General features: G+C 39.1%; 1 protein-coding gene across 1 annotated transcript; it reads left to right on the plus strand.

Annotated features, from left to right (window-relative positions):
- Positions 1-10,126: 10,126 nt before the first annotated feature.
- Positions 10,127-16,134, plus strand: LOC103182623 (5-hydroxytryptamine receptor 7). The gene is made up of 2 exons (XM_007899694.2): positions 10,127-10,653; positions 15,268-16,134. The coding sequence occupies exons 1-2, from the start codon at positions 10,127-10,129 to the stop codon at positions 16,013-16,015; spliced, it is 1,275 nt and encodes a 424-aa protein (XP_007897885.1). The 3' UTR covers positions 16,016-16,134.
- Positions 16,135-22,657: the final 6,523 nt, after the last annotated feature.

A 22,657-nucleotide genomic window follows, 5' to 3' on the forward strand; every position in this document is an offset into this window, starting at 1 on the left:
ATCCACTGTTTTATCTTTACTTTCACAGATAACAAGGGCAAATTGAGAGAACCAGCAACAAAAATAAAATATTTACACGACGTTAAAGAGAATTTGAAAACAAAACCAAGGGATTTTCTCAAAAAAACTTTCCTTTGAAATCATCTATCACAATTCATAAATATTACCAAATTCCTATCTATTTATACAAAGACTTGTGTCAACCTTATCATTAGAATAACAGATGTCTAGGTATTGTCACTTTGGCTGTGAAGTAGTACTTCATTGTCATTTCTTCAACTGCTCCTGAGTGAAACCTGCTATACATGTTGCAATACATTGAATACTGAAGAAAGCTGTTTCTTTTCTGTCATGAAAACATTTGTATTATAGAGCTGGCACTGTGGTGAAATTGTCTTCATTTTGCCTTTACAATGATAGCATAGAGATAGAAAGGCCACAGATAATGATAAACAATATAGATGAACAAACTGAACAAAAGACAAATACGTAATGGGTGGTGGGAACTGAAAGAGCAAACATTTTGTAACCTTTCATTCACCTTCAAAGAATCATAGAATTTTACAGCACAGAAGGAGGCCATTTGACCCATCGTGTCTGTGCTGGCTCTTTGAAAAGAAACCTTTCCACGTGCCTCTTTCTGTTTTCTTTTGAGGGATGTTTTCAGGTAACATGTTCTAGGACGGAAGTTCTCAAACTATTGGGTGTGCACCAGGGAGGCATCAGTTACATACCTCAACATTCACGGGTTTTGTGGGACTGGCTCTGTGTCCCAGCAAAGCCATTTCCCCAACAAACAAACCACGCAACAACGTTGAACTGACAGAATCTATAATCGTTCGTCATTATAATTTCCTAAAATATTTGTGCAGTTTTATTTTAGCTGCGATCTGTACTCTTTTTGAACAGAACCGTGAGATAACATGAAAAGTGCTTTATGAAATAAAATTAGTACTTTTGACATTCATACACTTATTGTAACTGTGTTGATCAAATGGCCCTTCTACGTTATAGTATAGGATTTTCAGTTCTTTGTGCTGTCTTGGTAAACTACAGCAAGGTGCAATTTTATCTTTTAGTTCAGGGAGGCTCACTATGACAACATTTGAGAACTCCTGCTCTAGAGAGAAGGTTTATGATTGTCCTGTAAATACCGAAATGTCTTCATAGGAGCAATGACTAAAATAATGCTCTTAGATACATGGTATACAATATTTCATAAAACTTCTTTTCTCATGCTTATTTATCAAGTCAAAAAAAATATTGTTCACGATATATGACGAGGGAAATTTTAAAAATATTAAAGTGCTGTATGCATGATAATGAAAAGAAACATTATTCATTAGTTATAAACCATGTTACAAACTCCAACAAGAGGGTAAGTTCTCTCTGGTTTGTTGAGTCAATATTATTCTGCACTCTGGACTTTGACAAACCTTATGTTTATTTCAATGTTATGTTCATTTCACCAATGTACACACCTGTTTCAAATCCAATCTTATGGTGCACTACCCCTTCCCTTGCCTCCATTCAAGGCTCATCTCAAGACCTTCCTTTTTGACTGTCGGTTTGGTCATCTTCCCTTCTTCATCCCCTTGCTCTCCACCCCTCGCTGATTGCAACCCGCAGCTCGGATGCAAACCTCTCATTGTCCAGTGCTTTGGGATGTCTTCCTGACATGAAAGGTGCTATACAAATGCATTTTTGTTTGTTTACAATTTGCCCATTACAATTTTACAGGAGCCTAACTGTCCAAACAAATGTGATGAATCAGTTAACTATTACGATTAAAGGCCCTCCTGCTTGGCTCCCGTCAGTACCTCCACACTGACAGCATCACCATCCAAGCAAGCACACTCCAACTCACTGAGCAAGTCCGGAACCTTGGTGTCTTGTTTGACCCTCAACTATCCTTTCTACCCCACATCTGTGCCATGACCGCTCTGTCTTCCCCCACCTCCACAACATCGCCCGGCTCCGCCACTGTCTCACACTGAAGGCTGCCAGGAGACTGCCAAGACCCTCATGAATGCATTCATAACATCCAGGCTCGACTACGCAAACTCCCTGCTTGTTAGCCTCCCCAACTCCTCCCTCCATAGCTGAAGATCACCCAGAACTCTGCAGCCTATGTCCTCTCCCGCACCAAGCTCCGTGACCCTATCACTCCCAACTCCACTGGCTTCCCATCACACAGAAGATACAGTTCAAGATCCTGGTCCTCACTCTCCAAGCCCTCCACAGCCTTGCTCTCCCCTATCTCTGTGACCTCGTAACCCCCTATTAACCTGCCCATTGCCTCCGCTCAGTGGGCTCCTAATACACTTCCCTCGCCTGGCCCACCCACCATTGACTGGTGGGCCTTTAGCCACTCTGCCCCACCCTCTAGAACTCATGCCACAGTCCCTCCGCCTCGGCCATTCTCTTGCCTCCTTCAAGACCTGTCTCAAGATCCTTCTCTTCAACCGTGCCTTTGGTCACTCTCCTTCCCCACTACCCTCCACTCTCCCCGATCCCCAGCTCAGGTGCAAATCCCTAAATTTCCAGCGCCTTTGGGACAGACTTGCAAAGTGAAAGGCGCTATACAAATGTAATTTGTAAACTGGTTACATTAAATGTACCTAACCACATGAGAGAACCAAACCAAACATTCGGAACACATTTCTGAGCATTCTGAGCATGAAGCGGCTGGTGCAAAGCAAAAAGCCAAAGTATTTTACAGACTTGTAAATCTGTCCTCATTCAGTATACAAGACATAAAACTATATTCCATAAATGTGTTCATTTGAACACGTGACATTGCACATCTGAATCAAATAAGTTTGGTTTGTCTTGTGTCCATGAAAACTTATAAAATGATTCCCTCATTGGTAAATCTGGATTGCAATACCTGACTCACAAAGAAGACAGAAATGAGAATAAAACATTTTATTTTCGGCAAGATGCTATTGTATTCAGGACAAAACGTATGGCAAAATTGTGTTTGTAAAATGTTGACAAAAAATGCCCTTCAAACAATGTGACCCTGAAACTAAAGTATACATTTCTCAGCAGTAGAAATTTCTAAAAGTTCTGTTTAGTAAAGAAAATCAATGAGTTACTGTATTTATGTCCAAAAGCACACATTTCCTGTAGTCAGTCACGTACACCATTTGAGTGATGCAACACTACTGACTTTCAACTTAGACTTTCATTTTGAAGCTTTGCCTTGTATCTTTAAACCGTTTTTTGTATTTGAGCATTGGAATTCAACAAATTTCTTTTCGAATAACATTCAATAATAATAATTCTTGTATTTGATACAAGATCTAATCATGTCAAAATGTTGCAAAGTACTGCATAGTTCAGTGACTGTATTTGAAGGTGAAAGACATATTTCTATTTTTGCAGTTAACACAAATATTTAAATTCACTTGGGTTTGCATTTGTGGTGAAAATACTGACTAGCACAGTGGAGCTCAGTGGTTAGAGCACTCACCTCGCAAGTGAGAGGACCTGGGTTTGATTCCCAGGCAGTGAGCAACATTGGGCAAGTTTCCTTACTTCACACGCCTCTGTTTTCCTAGCAGTAAGTAGGAACCCTGTTGTTAGTCCATTGGCGGATCACTTTTCCAGGGGTAATAATTCCTTTAAAAAAATGTGGTCACTCAATCCACGACTGTTTGGGGCACATTGCTGTGCACAATTGGCTGCTGCATTTTGCCCACAAAATATACTGTCAATTCACTTTACAGTATATTCTGTGAAGCGCTTTGAGACATCTCGAATATGTGTTCAGCCGCTATATCAAATGCAAGGATAATTATTATTATTTGCCATTGGTGATTGACCAATAGTTCTGAGCTTCTTCTAGGCTCTTCAGTTGAAGAGAGTGACGATTTTATCTTGGCTACATTTTTATGATAGGGCCTTGAAACTTCAGCGTCTACAGTTCCTGGATGCAAAGAAACACACACCATCTGTGCCTTCCCTCTGCCTTATTCAATGCTTATTTTTTTACTGGCCATATTTAGAGCAGCTTTGGACATTCTGTATCTGTACCATCCACCTACAGAATAAAACAAGATTTATTATGACGATGCTATTCATGTGGCATACATAACAAAACAGAAAAATACTGGAGGAGATTTTCTTTCAAAATACTGTGTGTTCTGCAAATGCATGGCCGCTGCAAGACTGCTGTTTCTACATAATAACACGAGGTGGCTCACTTCTCCACCTCTTCCACAGGGCACTCATGTCAGATTTTATCTTCCACATGCAGCAATACATTGCAAAACTATCTATGGGTTCGGGGATTTTTTTTCTCCTGTTTATCAAAAAATAGCATTTTGATTCACTAATTGACTCCATGAATAATCACTAGATCTTTTAAGAATTGTGTCTAAATAGGAACAAACTGGAGCAATGTTGTGCTCAAATCAGGCGCATACGAAATACAGTCACTACGTTTTACAGTAAATCCTGTGAAGCGCTATGAGACGTCCTCCTAATTGAAAAACGGTATATCAAATGCAAGGATTATTATGATCATAAAATTCAACAAAATCTAACCATTTATTCCAGCAATGGACTCACAAAGGCACTTTTCTTCTGATGAAAACTCCTTCAAAACACAGATGTACATTAATACATGGTGATGTGTCAAATTTGTAACATAATGCAGACTTTTGGTAGGACAATGTCTCTTGATACATGGTTACTAGATCTCTGATAACTAATCAAATCAAAGAACATAATGCTTTATTGTGATTTCCTATACTAATCTATCAATAGATACTGCTACCTTATTATTAGATTTTTTGAGATTAGATTATTTGATATAATTACATTACACAGAGTTTGCCAATTTCAGCAGAAATCTTGTGTTGTCTTCTTATTTTCAATGGGACGATAACTTCTAAGTGACATCAAAAGTAACCATTCTAAATTACATTTGTTTTTCTGCATTTTAAGTTTTGAGTATTAAACTACACAATACTTCTATATTGTCTATGTAATTGATAGAGAAGACTTTCTAAAGTTCAAGGGTCCTGCACCTTATTCAGCTTTTGCTGAACAATATAATGACATGCTAAATTAATATTTTTGCCAAGCCACAACAGTCAAGCACCTTGGGCTGTCCTCCTGACATGAAAGAAGGTATATGCATGTAAATTTGTAATTTGTATTAAAGCCTTTAACAATATTTGCCAACCAAGAATCAATATTGCAATTGGGATCTATAATGGCGCTCTCTTTGCACATATAAAAGAGTTCCTCCTTTAATCTTTTCATGTCATGTACCAGCTTTGTTAAAAGTAATAAATGTTATGCTCTCACAACGCTGTCTCAAGCCAAGATCACAGAAGCCATCTGATAACACTGAAGATCGACTGTTTGTGGTTGGGTTTTCCCCCTGAAATACTGCTCCCATGTGTTTTTAAAGGTTATGCACATTTCTAATAATTTGGTTTGTCAGTAGTCATATATTAGAAACAGAACAAACTGTACTTCTCATGAATATAATCCATAAAGCTATTTTTTNGTAAACAGAGTGGGATGATTACAGAATAAGTCACATCTTAAATAATTCCAATTCCAGCATTAGCAGCTAAATTAATGTATTGTAATTCCATGTGCTAGCTCTCAGTATTATTGTTAGTGTGTCAGATGAGACAAGCTTCATTGATAATTCACAGTCAAAAAGAATTTAGATCATTTCTGTGTGGATTTTTTTTGCCCTTCATCCAAAGTACTGTGATAATTCTTAGTTTCCCAATTCCAAATGTCATGTTGTCTAACACTTTCTTTCAATTAAGATCTCCATGTTTTGTGCTTGATTGCAGGTGTAACAAGTCATATGGTAAATGGAAGGAATATTATACTGGAAAATCACATCGGAAAATCACTTCACAAGCTTAATGATCACATTGCCTTCCAGAGTTTCAAAACATTCTGCTGAAACATTGGATCCTTCATTGAAATTCTCCTTCAAACAATTGCAAATTCAAACATTGGAGTAAAACTAATCCCACAAATCTTTAAACTGCTCCCAACTCTTGTATAAAATGTGTTTGGAAAGATAAAGTGTACTATAAAATCATAGGACAAATTAAGCAGCAAAAGTAACATAAAACATCACTTTAATACATAACATAACCACATTGCTCCCAATTTTGAAATAATTCAATTGTCAATAGTTTTTGTTCCAACTGAAACATGTCTCAGACCTAGCCACTTACAAAAATGACAAACTTTTTTTAAACTAGAATTGTTCTTGAATTACAGTGTGTTTTAATACATTGCGTTTAATGTATACAATACATATGAGTGCAGTAGGTAAGTGTACGTTGGAGAGTCGCTTGTATAGCAACAACAATAACTTGTATTTATAAAGCACCCTTCACACTGGGTAGCATCTCAGAGCACTTGTCAGCCATTATTGGCATATAGCCATTATTGGCATATAGCTCCAGTAAATATTCATTGTGCCAGTGTGCACCTTCCTGCAACTGTCCACAACAACAACAAGATTACATTTGTATAGCGCCTTTCACTTTGGAAGGATGTCCCAAGGCGCTGATCCACAGTATTAATGTCTGGTGTTGTTTTGATCTGACTAACTGCAAATTTTGTTAGTCGGATGGTCTGACGTATGTTCTTCCAGTCTGAGCTATGTGGGTGTTGATGTGTCAGCATGCTGTTGGTATATTTTTCAGAAACGAGGACTAAATTCTAGATTGTGTGTCTCGGTTTAGTGAGTAATGTTAGATTCAACTACTTTAACTTTCATGGGATGGGTAACTTAGTAAAATGTTAGGGTTAATTTTTACATTTTTCTCTCATTTCTTACTGGGAGCAGACAAAAAGCCATTGCTAAAACTTTCAGTGAGCATACTTGCTGAATGATATTATGCTGAGACATTTTTATTACGTCTGAATATTTATTGGAGCACTATTACATTATCATGGAGTACAACTGTACTCAAATAAGGACATGATGATGTTAGATTTCAATAATGTAGTGATAATTTCAGATAATGCAATGTTCCCGAGTGGTAGCAAGTTTAACTTCATGATTCTCTGCTGAGAAAATTGCTAATCTCAACTCTGGCAAAAGAGGGAGTTGGGTAGCAGTGGACAGGACTTTGTACTAGAGGAGCGAGAAAAATCGGAGGACCAAGAATGAATCTATTCTCACATATCTCGTACCAATCAACGTTGACAAAAGCCTAGTTTACAACTTATCATCTTGGCTGGGAAATGATGGATTGTCTAGGCCCCTCAGCTCCACAGGAACTCCCTCACAGACTGCAGCAACTCGTGGCTTTATTTCCACTCCGTGAAGCTCAATGTGCTGTTAGGAAGGCCCTCTCAAGCTGAGGGGAAGGCAAGTGGGTCTCCTTACCCACCGCATCCTCCCAACAGTCGGCTCCTGCCGCTGCCATGAGAGGACGGGTGACCAGGGAGAGGGAGGAAGCGGGCAGCCTGAAGTTAGAAATGGTTCTTGGGCCAGATTAAATCATCCTCTGGGCCGGATGTGGACCGCGGGCCGCCAGTTGGACCACCCTGGTCTAGGGGAACCTAATAAAAGAGGAAGAATAAATTACAAATAGGGGAAAGAGTTCAAGCTTCCCAGCATAACAGGTCTCCTGAATTGTAAGGCAGATCTTTGCTCCACTAATTGATAATTCAATATAATAAATTAAAATGTAATTATTGTAATAAAATTCAATAGTTATTATGTTGATAATTCAAAACAAGATCTGCCTGATTTAAAGCTCGGGATCCTGAAATGCTCAACAAACTGGATGATAGGCAAGGAACAATTTCAGGGCAAACACCAGATCAGAACATTGCCTTGAGGACAATTACTGCAAGATGATTAAATGAAAACTTTGTTGAAAAATATGATGAATGCGATGATGAGTCCTAATTTAACATGAGATACATTCAACTATTTAACTTATTAACTTAAAACTAACAGCATACCATTTGAGCTGGAAATTGATGGATGGTCTGGGTGTCTAATAAAGAGATACCAATGAAATGTGTTCTGGCAGTTCCTGTACTTTCATTTGATATTTACTTTCAGTCTTGTACAGATCGAAAGATAGATAATGTCTTTGTATTACATTGCTAAACAGGCACCGCAAGTTTATGACCAGTGTATTCAGAACAATTCAAAAAGAATATATAACCAGCGCAATCTAAACAGCAAATATTATTAAACTAGCCTTTCTCCAAGTAGCCAAATAATAACCACTATTACTCAAAGAAAATTTCCCACTCTTTAGAAAGTAACAGTGCTGCAACCTATCATGAGAGCAACAGAATTCTAAGTTTTCTGTGTTTAACATGGAATACATACAATGCATCAAGAAGAAATCTCTATCCCCAATGCAGCCATTTAGACCCTATCTGCAACCAATCTAGATTCCTTATCCTTTTAAAGCAAGCGTCATACCTAAGGTAACAATTACTCAATCAAGGTGCCTCTATGTGTTTGCATATTTCATACAACTTGTATTTCTCTGAGAAGGAAAGTGCTGAAAAGATTTTGTTGAGAGAATATAGGCTGTCCTCTGCTCCTTGCAATTACGTTTATATATTTTATTTATCTATTTATTACTTTTATCTGTGAGAAATCAGATTAATTTAATGAAGGCAAATTAGTAAAAAAAAACACAAGACTTATAAAGGAGGGACAAATGTCTAAATCACTCATCGTTTATCATGTTTATGCAATAATGCAAAAAGTACTGTTTTCAAATAATATTCCTAGTCTGTCCAACCGGGTTTTGAAACTGTGCTCCCCCAAATCTACCAACAGCAGAACTAACAACAGAAGAAAACTCTAATAATATTAATCCTTGCATTTGATATAGCGCCTTATCACGTCTTCGAGATGTCTCAAAGCGCTCCACGGGATATACCGTAAAGTGAATCGACTGTATATTTTGTGGGCAAAGCCCGGCAGCCAATTGCACACAGCAGTGTCCCACAAACAGCCACAGATTGAGTGACCAAATTATTATGTTTATTATTTTGTCTCTACAACTGTATTCTCAAGAGATAAGTGATTCATTTGAAGAGATAAATGAGGGGATCCTTTTGGAATGATCGCACGCCCTTATTTTGAGATACACACCAGGCACATCCTAACTGCTTGGCTTCCCAGGCACTTGACCGACATGTTAAACACTTGAAACCACATTTCAATCCTTCCACTCTGTGACCCCCTCTGTGAATTTACTGAAACATCTTCGGTAGTAACGACCAAACAAACAAAAGGATTGAAGAATTTTAGATATTCCCAGGGAATCCTGCACTAAATTGGAAAGGCGAATGGAAAGTGGATGTGGGGGGACTTTCTTTCTGGGTACCAATATCTAATGCAAGGATCCATCACTTCAACATTGTGCCCTCGAAAGGAATTCACGATCATATGTTGTAATAAGAGAGGGGGAGTCGGGGGGGGGGGGGGGGGGGGGAGGGGGGGGGGGGAGGTGTACATTTGGCTTTGAATTGTGAACACTGCAGATAACAGGGCAAATAATCCTGGTACCCACCCTCTGGGGTGAGCTGTGGGATGTCAGGAGGAATCCTAACACAGACAGTGCGTGGATTCATTCCTGACCGCACGTCACGCCAAGTCCTTAAAGCTGAACGTGTGGTTTGCGAATGCTCCTCTCGACCGAAAGGCTCAGCCACTTCTCACCGCAAAGACACTTCGAGACACAAAAGGCGAAAAAAAGACACCGATAAGAGATTTCGCGTGATACCCCCCCTCCCCTCCCCCCCACCCCACCCCCACCACTCCCGCCCACCCTTACAGCGTTCGGTGTGATATTTCCCGACGGGTCTCGTCGCCACGCCAATTCCTCCTGCAACATTTGCGCATCTAAGAAAAAAAATAATAATGCTAATTTTGCATCACTTTTAGCCCAGAAGCACACACACAGAGAGAGAGAGAGAGAGAGAGAGACTGAGCGAAGGTCAGAGACAGCACCGGCTGCACACGCCGTGCGCGGATGGAGGCTGTGCGCGGTGCTCCACATCTCTCCGCCCTTCTCTGAACTTCTGTTCAGAAGTCACCGGGAAACCGAATGCTTCGGGTGGCAACTGGGGATCGGACAACGCTATGGTTCTGGACATCAACAGCAGCTGCAGCCTCGGTCGGTCGTGTCGCCCGCTGGGGCACACGCTGCAGGATCTCAGCCCTCCCGGGATGGTACCGGGCTCCTCGGGTCCTCAACTGCTGAGAATCCTTCAGCACTCCACCCCCAGCGCTCGGGCGACTCCGCTCACCTCGTCGCAGTCCAACGACACCGACTGCGGGGAGCAAATGCTCTCCTACGGCCACGCCGAGAAGGTGCTGATCGGCGCTGTCCTGACTCTGATCACTCTGCTGACCATCGCCGGCAACTGCCTGGTGCTGATCTCCGTGTGTTTCGTCAAGAAGCTGCGGCAGCCCTCCAACTACCTGATCGTGTCTCTGGCTCTGGCGGACCTGTCGGTGGCGGTGGCTGTGATGCCCTTCGTCATCGTGACCGACCTCATCGGTGGGGAGTGGGTCTTCGGACGAGTCTTTTGCAACGTCTTCATCGCCATGGACGTGATGTGCTGCACCGCCTCGATCATGACCCTGTGCGTTATCAGCATAGACAGGTGAGCGGCTCTGGGATGTCTCGTCCCCACGTTCCTCCATCCCTGGTCCCCCACACCCTCACCACCACCACCCCCCGACCCCCGAGTCCTGCGCACACACGATCGCACCCCCGACGACCACCAGAGCGACGGAGTGATTCGCAGTTCATCCCGAAACACCCCACACACGCGGGGACGGTCTCCACGCCACTGGGCACTTGGTATCGCTTCGGACTTTGTTGCAGTTCGTCAGCTGTTAGAAACCACAGACTGTTACGCGGAAGGCAACTCTCCCGACAGTCAGCAAAACGTGCACTCACTGTTCTTGCTCATCACTTATTTACTGCCAAAACAGCACAACTCAGCACCGATTGATTCAGTTAGAAAAATATTGCTGAACACCGACTTCCTCTGCAGGTAACCTGGATGCAGTGTTCACTTACGGGGAATTAATGTACACGGCGTAGACTGAATTAATCTTTGAGGGAGAGGTTCAGCTCCTCGTTGATATTTGCTATAGTGTCGTTCATTCAACTTCATGATCTTGAATCTTTTAAACTTTTGGTTTTTTTTTAAAATCTGTATATTCTTTGTGCAGTGTAACGGTGATTATAAAATTACTTCATGAATATTGAAGCAATCAAGACACAGACGTTGTTAGAAATGCAAGAACGCGATGCCCAAAGCCAGGAACCAGCATTTAGCTGCAATGGTATAAGGCCGATTGCATTTGTGGTTTACTTGCTGTCAAATTCCCTGCAGTGATGTCCTGTTGTGGAAAGAGGAAACACATGAACTGGCTATATGATTTCTAACGCACATTATAGGTCTTGTCAAATACAAATAAGATGCACTGAATAAAACCCTTTGTGCTTGTCTTTATACAAGACAAATGTCTGCTGTGAGCTATCTGATACTATGCTGCGGGATGTGCACTGGTGTTGTGAACGATAAGGCTCACACATATACAATATCTTGTGGGTCTTACTGTTCACAGCACCAGCGCACATCTCGCCATGTTATTGCCCTGTGTCGGGCAGAGCTTTAGGAAAAAAGGCCTTGAAACAAAGTGAAAGTGTACATGTCGCAAAGCCTTCAGCTTCCCTTGTTAAAGTGCTCACCACTTGGTCTTAATATAAACTGCTGAATACTGTGTACGTTGCTTTATTGATAATGCACGTGTAAGCCCTCAGGTTTGCAGTACATCACACCAACAGCATACAAAGCAATGAAACATTATCGGAATCCACCCAAAGTACGACTACAGTCCATTTGGCAGGATACAAAGTAAAAGTAATCTATTTTTTGTACCGCTCAATCGTTTTTTTTTGCTAAATATCTGTCAAATTTGCTCTTGAATATGTTTTGAATTGGAACCTGAGTAAAAGGAGAGAATCCTAGAATGTTAAAATAAGCAGAATCTTAAAGGAAAGAACCTTATTTTGGTGAATAATAAATAATACTTTGCATTTATGCAGCTAACCTAATTTTAGAAGATAAAAGAGCAAGGGAATGGAGGATGGGGTGGGAGGGAAGTGATCATATGGGCGTCCCAAGAGATATAATTTGAGGGCTTATATCAAGATTACAGGTATCCTCATTTAAGCAAAGCAGACATGTTAAAAATACGATAAGGTATTATAAATTCTGAGCTGAATACGTTACACATCTTTCAAACCAACCTACACTACATATTTGTGTTTACACTCTACTGTTTTTGTATTGTATCATTCTAGCTGCCATGGCATAGTATTTATTGCTATGTCTCTGTTACAAATCAACAAAAATCCCTGCATTTGATATAGCGCTTTTCACATAGGAAGAATGTCTCGCAAACAGCCATGAAGTGTGTGAAGCTTTACCAAAGCTTAACATTAGCAGAAAAATAGTCTTGTTGCAGAGTCATGGTTTGCAGAAACGGCTTAGTTTTCCTTACAGCACTAAGGCGCACACTGAGGATAGTTCTGCTGTTTGTTTTCAGGGATACAATCCACTGCTCTCAATCATTTACATAGTTGTCTGTAGGTCAACACATCCGTGATCTTCGATTATCACATGAAACAGAATCAAATACATATACATTGTGGAATTCAAATGGTCAGAAGAAAACAACTGTAGAAATTGAAAGAGCAACTGTACCTTTGGTGAGTTACTTTGTTGATAGTGTTGTCAATCAATAAGTAACAACATTCACACATAAAATGAAAGGTAGCACTCGCTACATCTTCTTCAGCCAGATGGATAATGTAATAATAATCCTGGCATTTGATATATACATAAATATGATTATGCTGAAATTTCTTTTGAATAAATTTTACACAAGCTGGTGTTCTGAAAGCATTGAATCATAAAGAGTACCTTATAGTAATGCGAAGAATCGCAGATTTGTTTTGATTTTCTTGACGTTTGCTCTTAATATGTGGCTAAATGGTTGCAAAAGATCCAGGAAGTGAGATTTCCTGCTGGATACGTAGTCTTAGGAATTCCAGTTGGGACACTCCAATATAGTTCCTATCGTATGAAAATAGATCTGTGAATAATTTATCATTTGATCTTGATGGATACTTTGAAGAGACTACTGAAGTTAAGCAATCTATAATGCCATTAAAGTAATGATCCTTTTCTCATACGCAATCATCCTTAGAGATGAAGGAAACCAATGTCAGAACAGTTTAGAAGGGAAATCCACAATCCACAAATTTGACTTCTCAAATTCACGCCTCACTTCTGACAACAGAAGAAAGACCACTTAAAGTGAAGTTTCGATTTTCTGATGTAACACAAATTTACAGAGAAGGAAGTGGTAACTGAAAAAAAACACTTGTTTTGGAAGAATGCAAAGAATCATATATTGCAAAGCCATTTAAAACATAATCATGCACTAGGACACTGTGTTTTAAGGCACATCCATAATTAATACATATATCACCATGGAAGTCTGAAATCATTACTTGTTACGACCCGCAATGCCTTCATTGTTCTTGGCAGCTTTCCTGGGCATTACAACTGTTCAATGAATAACAACTCACCCACAATTTCCCAACCCACGTTACAGTATATCAATGTCTAGGTTAACTTATACATAATCTTACACATTTCTGTACATCTGCACTTTGTTTCTTTACAATTTCCTATGTATCGGTTTCTTCAGTATTTCTCTGACCATATATTTTTGTACAATAAAGGTAAAGGGTTAATGGATTCAGAAGGCAAAACATTAAAACAATTTCCCTCCCCAAAAATCTGATTTACTCTAAATTCTAAAATAAAACATTGTGTGAACTTCATATTTCATTTATCTATTGTATTTTTTTCTGATTTCAGTATATAATGTAGATAAAGGCTATGTTGGTGGAGAGAATGTTTCCACCCAACAACTTGCCATCAGCAGCAACGCCTCTAAAATTTGCAGCAACACTCTGAATACCTTTAGAAAGATTCTTAAGGGCGACAATTGCACAACGCGCAATGTATATTGTACAAATGCCACTTTATCAAACCCGGTTAGCAACACGTCGGGAACAGCCCGAATTCCACTGGTTCCATCAGGTTTCCATTTCGGAAGATATTCAACCCCGTTGACAGGAGTCTCCGATGCAAAAACCGAGGCAGGTGCTCTGTTGTGCCACTATCAGCTCTGTGGAAATTGAATTTGAATCTGTTTCCTATAGTAAGGGAATCAGCCTGAACCCAATTGAAAATTCACACAGAAGTTCAGCGAGGATAAATGTGTCGGGGCTGATTGTTTTTGCCAACTCTGGATCAAGATGTTGACAAATATCTGCATATGCATTTCTGTGCAGTCATGTGTGCACGTTTGTGTCTGGAGTGAAAGTGAAAGCACATTAAATCTATGCTGCTTGACCTGTTTTGGAAGGTTAAGTTGTATCCGAACACTTAGGCTTTCTTTACAGATAAGTCAATAGAAACCTATTCCGGCGATGGGATCTTTCAGTAATATATAAATATTTTCCGGGACATTTTAAATGGTATTTGGTGCGTCCTTAAGTTAATAACAAATCAATTGCTGCATCATACACCTTCGTAGAAAATACAGACAACAAAATTACACGAAGATTAAGGAGTTGCTGCACAAAGAATACTTATGTACAATCTGCTGATGCACCCCCAATGGTGATTTATTTTCACTTGAGTTTCAAGGAGATGATTAAATCGACATGCAATGATCATGAGGCATTGTTCAATTTCTAGTTACCCCCATCGTTTTGATGCATGTTTGTTCAAAGCAAACATTAAGCTGACGAGCTGCTAGATAACATGTAATTTGCCTCGAGTGTCACTATTTCTCACAGCCATGCAGCGTGATGGGACAGAAAAGATGAATTCTGGCATTGTCAAACCGAGACCGATTCACTAAAATAGGTGTTGCCAAAACATCAATATCAAAATCAGTTTCAATGTTTGCATTAGCTTTTTTTTTCTTTGAAAGCAAACTATTTTACTGGGGTCGGGAGACATGGCTGCATAAATTTGGTACCATCTCACTGCAGTAACACATAGCAGCGTCGGTGGATGTCACACAAATAGAGTTAACCTCTTCATTGCTACTGAACCGAGGCAGTTATATTTATGGCAGAGATCACCAGTTACCACTTCTTTGTTGTTTTGTTCCAGGTATCTGGGAATAACAAGACCTTTGACCTATCCAGTCAGACAGAATGGAAAAGGCATGGCTAAAATGATCCTGTGCGTCTGGCTTTTGTCGGCATCTATAACCCTACCGCCCCTGTTTGGCTGGGCCAAGAATGTCAATGATGGGAAGGTCTGCCTGATCAGCCAAGATTTTGGCTACACCATATATTCTACCGCAGCGGCGTTTTACATCCCAATGTCAGTCATGCTTCTCATGTACCATCAGATTTTCAAAGCTGCTAAGAAGAGCGCTGCCAAACACACATTTGCCGGGTTCCCAAGGCCAGACCCTGTGGATGAACCTACTGCCAGAGGCCTCAAACCACACAAAGAGTCGGAAGAGTGTGTCAACTTTTCGCAACTCTTGAAACACGACAGGAAAAACATGTCGATCTTTAAAAGGGAACAGAAAGCGGCAACCACCCTTGGCATTGTAGTGGGGGCGTTTGCTGTGTGCTGGTTACCATTTTTTATACTCTCCACTGCCAGGCCTTTCATCTGTGGTGTTAAGTGCAGTTGCATCCCCCTTTGGCTGGAAAGAACGCTCTTGTGGTTCGGTTACACAAATTCTCTGATCAACCCCTTCATCTACGCTTTCTTCAACAGAGATTTGCGGACAACCTATCGCAACCTGTTAAGATGCAGGTACAGGAATATCAACCGCAAACTCTCTGCTGCAGGGATGCACGAGGCTCTGAAACTTGCAGAGAGGCCAGAGTTGGTATTGTAAATGCAACAAGTCATTGACACAGGATTACCTCAAGACATAAGGCTTCTCCTTCAGCTCAAAACATTGTTGTGATGTAGATTGATATCTTACGAAGAGAACATAGAATGTGTTTCAAACAACGTGGGTGTTACCTTTTATACTAAATTGACTTATTTTGCATTTGGGTTTTGTGGAGACAGTCTGTGATGAACAACATCTGTGTGAGAAATACAAGTGTAAATAATTTAATTTAGTGCCAGCTTGGTTCTTGCCTCTGAGGCAGAGGATTGTGGGTTCAATTCCTATTTGGAGGACGTGGAATTTATGGTCCAGGCTGACACTCCACGGCTATTTTGGGGAGCACAGCGTTAACAGAGGTTTTGTTCTCCAGCTGAGAAGTTAAACTGAGGTGGATGTTTAGGTGGATGTTGATCCTATTTCAGAATGAGAAAGGAGGTTCTCCCAGTATCTTGGCCAACAATCCTCTGGAGTTAAATTGATCATGCACCTTAAGGCTGTTTGTGGGACATTGCTGTGCTGCTTTATTCCTCTACAAATACACTGCCACTACACTTAACAGTAATTACTATGAAACATTTTGAGATGTTTTATTGTGATAAGACCTGATATTAAATGCAAGTTACAGAATGGAATGTTTACTATCTTGGCTTCACTGATCAATATTTAACATATATCACAAAAATCACATACTAAAGTGCAATTTACAGATGAAGAAATGTATAGATTCCAGGAAGAGATAAGTGAATAGTTAAGGAGATTATGTTGAACTGAACCGAATGAAGATAAAAACAAGTCTTGTTCTTTCTTCAAATGTACAGAAATTCTTCAGCTTGCGTAGTTCTGATGTGACAGACACATGGAGGTGTTGTTTTATGCAATGCTACAGGAGGATTAAAATAAACACAATTCCAAGCCTTTATTATTTTCTTTAGAAAAATCTTAATTACAACAGATATAAACATGTGTTGAATCATTTATTTGTTGTGAACAGAATATCTCTGTGTGTTAAATTGCAATTTATGTATGTATTTGTCTCTGATAATAAACCATTAAAATAAATTCTTCAAGAAAAATTCATCCTCTTTTTGAATTGTCAACGATTAAATCAAATGCCAGCTACTTTCTGTATCCAGGTTACTAACTATGAAATCCTAAAATGAAACGCAATGTTGATGTGCACACTGACCCTAGCTATTTGCTTATAAAAAGCACCTTGAATTTCTATTGAGAAAAATGATCAAATTTGAAAACTGCACAAGTTGGTTTCTCATTACAATTTACTATCAAGTCTAATGAAATCCATACATGCCTCTAAAACTGTCCTCTTTGCAATGTATTTTTAACGTGTAGAGTGCTCCAAGCCATGAAGTGTGATTGCAAGTAATTGGAAACTATTGAATAGACATTTTCTATCCTATAGGTTTTGATGCTTTCCTAACACAACAACATTCAGTTAATCCTGCAAAACCAGGTAGATACTTAAGAATTTTTACTAAACCCTCCAATGGGGAATATTTGGAAAGGCCATCAAGTTGGTGAGTTGGAGTGCACATCCGTGGATGCTGATGCTGCCAGTTTCTGAGGTGCGGGGGTGCTGGCACGAGCCAATCAGGAGCGCCTTGGTCTTGGTGATGTTCAACTGTAGAAAGTTGGCTCTCATCCAGGAATTAATGTCTGACAGGACATCAATGGTACTAGGGTCGAGGGTGGAGGCAGAGAGATAGAGTTGGGTGTCATCACAAATGTGGTATATTCCATTCAAGGCTCCAATTCTACATTCATGAAAAATAGAAAATAATTAGAACGAACTTCCCATGAGCTACAGACAATTGAAACGTTTTTAAACAACTCTGTTACAGCATTGAACATCACCTGTAACTATGGCAACTCACACTTAATCATTGCTACCAAGCTTTCTGTGACACTAGTTCTACACAAAAGCACTTATGCTAAATATCAGATGCAATGTTCTCATGCAGCATTCTCACATTGACTCTCAGCTGTGAGTGTACTACCTGTCACTACGGCAACTGTAACTATTTGGCTCCACTCCATATAAAAGAAAAGATCAGTGCAGGCCAAAATACCACAATTGAAAGATAGGTTTCTGGTCAACATTTTACAAATTAGATGAAGGTGGAACATATGATGCAATGTAAACAGATTAACAAAGTATTTGTAAATATTGGATCTTGTAGGTAACTGGATGGGATCCAATTTGTGTGTTAGGTTAACAGTGTGTTTTATAATACATTACACTGGATGTTAATTACATAATTAAAAGCATCTATAGTACCTGCATTTACAAATTTTGCACATGCATTGTTAACCGGATTCATTAATTAAAGGTAACTAAATCCCTATCAGTGTAGTGCTATAGCTCACTGGTTAGAACACTCACCTCGCTAGTGAGAGACCTGCATTCGATTCCCAGGCGCGACAGAGTGAAATGTTGGGCAAGTTTCCATACTCCACAAACATGCTTCTGTTTACCTAGCAGTAAGAAGGAATCCGTTTGTTAGTTGATTGGCAGATCGCTTTCCAGGGGTAATAATTCCTTCAAAATAAATAATAATAATAATGTGGTTGCTCAATTCAAGACTGTTTGTGGGATACTGCTGTGTGCAATTGGCTGCTGTGTTTCGCTCACAAAAATAAACAGGCACTACACTTTACAGTATATTCTGTGAAGCACTTTGAGACCTCTCGAAGACATGGTCGGACACTATATCAAATGCAAGATTACAATTAAATCATAGAGGAATTTTACTTTTTTAATAATTAGACCATTTGTGAAAGAGACATGCATGATTCATGTTAATTTACTTCTTAGATGGTTACACGTTTTTTCTCCCCATAAAATACACACAGTCACACCACTTTACAATTCATCCTGTGAATTGCTTTGAGATGCTTTAGGACATGACACTATATCAAATACAATTAATATTATTATAAGTGAATGCTGTTCACTTCACTTTAGTGAATGAGCATTGTGTTGAATAACATCAAGATCAGTGGTTACTCTTTATTCTCACCAAATTCATAAAAAAAACTGTTTCATAAAAACAGTTGGTTCTAACAAAAAAATGTACAAGCTGCAAACATGTAAATAGAGTTTGGCAAAATTACTTGAAAATACCATTAAATCTTTTATTTCATCTTTAAACCATTTATTTTGTGCCGGACCTGAACTAGACTGGGACACCTACCCTAGAGAACAATGTGAGTCCCAAATACAGGATAAAGAGATGTGGACAACCAGGTAGGAAGGTATTTTAATGCATTTCAGGTTTTATAATGACATTCAAATGCTAAAAACAGAGTTGGCAGTTTTCAAGCATTGTATGTTTTACTACGCATGCTTTAAGGAATTCAGTGAACTAAAGCGCTGGATTGTTTCTGTTGATAAATGTGGATTAAATGCAATGAAAAGATTGATAGGTTTTATTGGCCATTATTCCTTTAATTGACATTATTGTTTTGATAATTGACATACTTACTCTGGCAGATGACAACATGGAAAGAGTGAAAGCATAACTCTATATTGAATAAACTAATCATAAAGAATATGCCAGTGGCTTTTCTGATTTGTACTCTATCAACTACGCCAACAAATCTTGTTTCATTTATTGCTGACACTACAGAAATGAACAACATCAGGAAGATCCTGTCTGAGAAACTGTTATTATTCACATGTGCCTGACTGAATAAAAATGCTTTTTGCTCTCAAGCTATAACTACTCTGTATTTATCGATTCAATTGGACCTTCAGTTTCTGAAAGTGCTGTTAATTTTCAGTGTTGAAAAATGTTAACCTTGAAGAAAGATTGAATGAGTTGTGCAAATATATAACTCTCAGTTCTATCAGGCTTTCATGAAGAATCAATCATCTTAAATACAATTTACTTTATGTAGCATCTTTCCCATCGGGAGGATGTTTCAAAGTGATTGGCAATGCTGACTGGGCACTCGAGTTGGGGTGGGAGCTGTGGAGGGTGGAGAGTAGAAAGATGACCAAAAGCACCATCATAGGGGTATGTTTGAGATAGGCCTTGAATGAGAGGAAGGAGGGAGCAACTCAAAGGATTCTGGATTGGAATATTAGAGAGTGGAGGCAAAATGGCCAATGGTGAGGCTGGTAGGGCACGGACGTGAATCAGACCAGTGTTTTCTGAGCGAAGGGTCAGTATGGTAGAGAGACGATACAGAGGTAGAGTGGGTGAAATTGTGGAGGGATTTGAACGTGAGAATGAGAATAACTTGTGTAGGAAAGAGAAGGGGAGCCTGGTGAGCAGAGCAATGCCTGGATGTGCTAAAGGCATGGATGAGCATCTCAGCAGCTGGGTGGGAGAGGCAATGGTGGAAGCGGATAATCTTTCTGAGGTGATGGAAAGCTGAGTGAGTCATTGCATGGATGTAGAACTTAAAGGACAGGTGGCAGTCAAACAAGACACAGAGTTTCCGCACCATCTTGAGAGCTGGGAAAGGAAAGAACAAAACTGGGAGGCAATGCCTTATGGATTATTGACTACAATATAAGAGAACAATTGGCAGAAATTATTATACTTCAATGCAAAAACAGATTCTAGGCAGAAATGCAGTAGTGCGTAGCCATATAATGGATACGCTCACCTAAATCCCCTATACGTGGAAAGATGTTGGCAATTAAACTCTTTACCAGGAATTTTAGTTATGTATTAGGTATTTCAGGATTATCTATTATTTTTACTACCATCCATTGTATCATCATTTTTAATCTTCCTTAGTGTATCAGGTACATGTTTGTTTATACTCTGGTGGGAAATGTATTTATCTTTGCTGCTGACATTTGTTACATTGAACAATTCTCAAACCACAATAAATCCATCTATAATAATACCACTTGAGAGTACAGTGCTTTCACATCATTTAGACCCCAGTTTCCCTTGTCAAAGTGTAACATTAGAATAATGTTTGCAGAATGTCAATATATTGAAAACTTAACCTGCCCTAGATTTAATTGATGCATTCTGGAAACATATTACTAAAGAGGTATTGACATATACTGAATATATTTAAAACAATGAAATGCTTATAATACTGTAACATACTGATTGTCAAATATTGATTCTCTGTACTATCATATAAGGAACTTAAGCAACAAAATAACAAATTACTAAAGCACAAATGTAGAAGGACGCGATGAGTGAACCACCTTTTCATGTAATATCACATTTATTTTGATACAACCTAAACCAATTTAAATCAAACACAATTTTGAACAGCTAAAGTTGTGTCATCTGATCGTACTCAGTGACAAAGTGGATAATTGTCACAATCTGTCCATTTTGACTCATATTTGCCTGTGTAAGAACATCATTTCCAACTAGAAATTTCAGCTTTTTGAACACAGTTCACATTTTGGCCTGAGTTAATTAAATCAGCTTTCCTTGAATTTAGGGTTGAGACTTGAGCTCCTCCCAGATTCATAATATACTTGGGTTAGCTTTATATCAAAAGGGTAGGTGGGCAGAGGAGAATAGATGGAAACAACGCCTTCTACTCAGAATATCCGGAATCATAATTAAATGACATTGGTTCAGTGAAGGAAATTTCGACTTCTGGGTCAAAATGGATGCGCATATTTCAAATTTGAAACAGTAATAAAAATCCTTGCATGTGATATAGCATCTTCACCTTCCACCAACCTATCTCTTTTGTAGAAGTGACTATAAATGATTTTCATTCATATTTATGTGAACTGCCAATTTATGACGTTTTCATGCAACTTTTCAATGACATAATACAATAACAATATGAATAAAGTATTTGTGGTCACTTACCCATTCCCTGAATGTTCTCAGCCTGTCTTCTCCACCTTACATATGGCATATTGTACCCTTATGGTCACTCAAGGACCTATTGGATTGACATTATAATTTTTGATGCACTTCAGCTATTATGAGAAGACAAACAGCATCTGGCAGCACGGAGAATAATTCTTGTAATTGTTCTGCACCACCTGGCTAAACTGGAACAAATTTACCTAGAAAAATGTTTCTGTCTCCTCCATTATGAAGTGTGAAAATTGGCAACTATCAATAGAAACACTCAATAATTCCTAAATTGCTGTGCGCAATTGGCTGCCGCATTTCATCCACAAAATATACAGTCACTTCACTTTACAGTATATTCTGTGAAGTGCTTTGAGACGTATCAATGATGTGATTAGATGCTATATCACATGCAAGAATTATTATAATTATTAAATTGTTATTTTCCCCAAATACTGTATTTTTATATTGCGTTTGTCTTGTGTGTGCTGGTATCTGGTAACTCGATCACACTATTTACGTCAGTTTCTTAAACAAATATCTTACACAATCATTGCAGCTGTAGTCTCTAACAAGCAGAGAAAAAAATTAGATTATTGACATTTTTCAGGGTTGAGTCATAAAATGATCTGTCATGCAGTATGATTATTATACTGGGATTTCACAGCTGCAAAATAGCACTCTTTGGGAAGTAATTGATTCATGGATAGTTAAGCAATGTACTGACTAACTTTCTGTTCGCATTGTGCAAATAATTTTTTCAGTATTTACCAGAATATTGATATCATACTCACATATGATTAGTTTGTGATTGGATATATGATGA

Source organism: Callorhinchus milii, unplaced genomic scaffold (genome assembly GCF_018977255.1).
Source record: "Callorhinchus milii isolate IMCB2004 unplaced genomic scaffold, IMCB_Cmil_1.0 Scaffold7, whole genome shotgun sequence".
NCBI lineage: Eukaryota > Metazoa > Chordata > Chondrichthyes > Chimaeriformes > Callorhinchidae > Callorhinchus > Callorhinchus milii.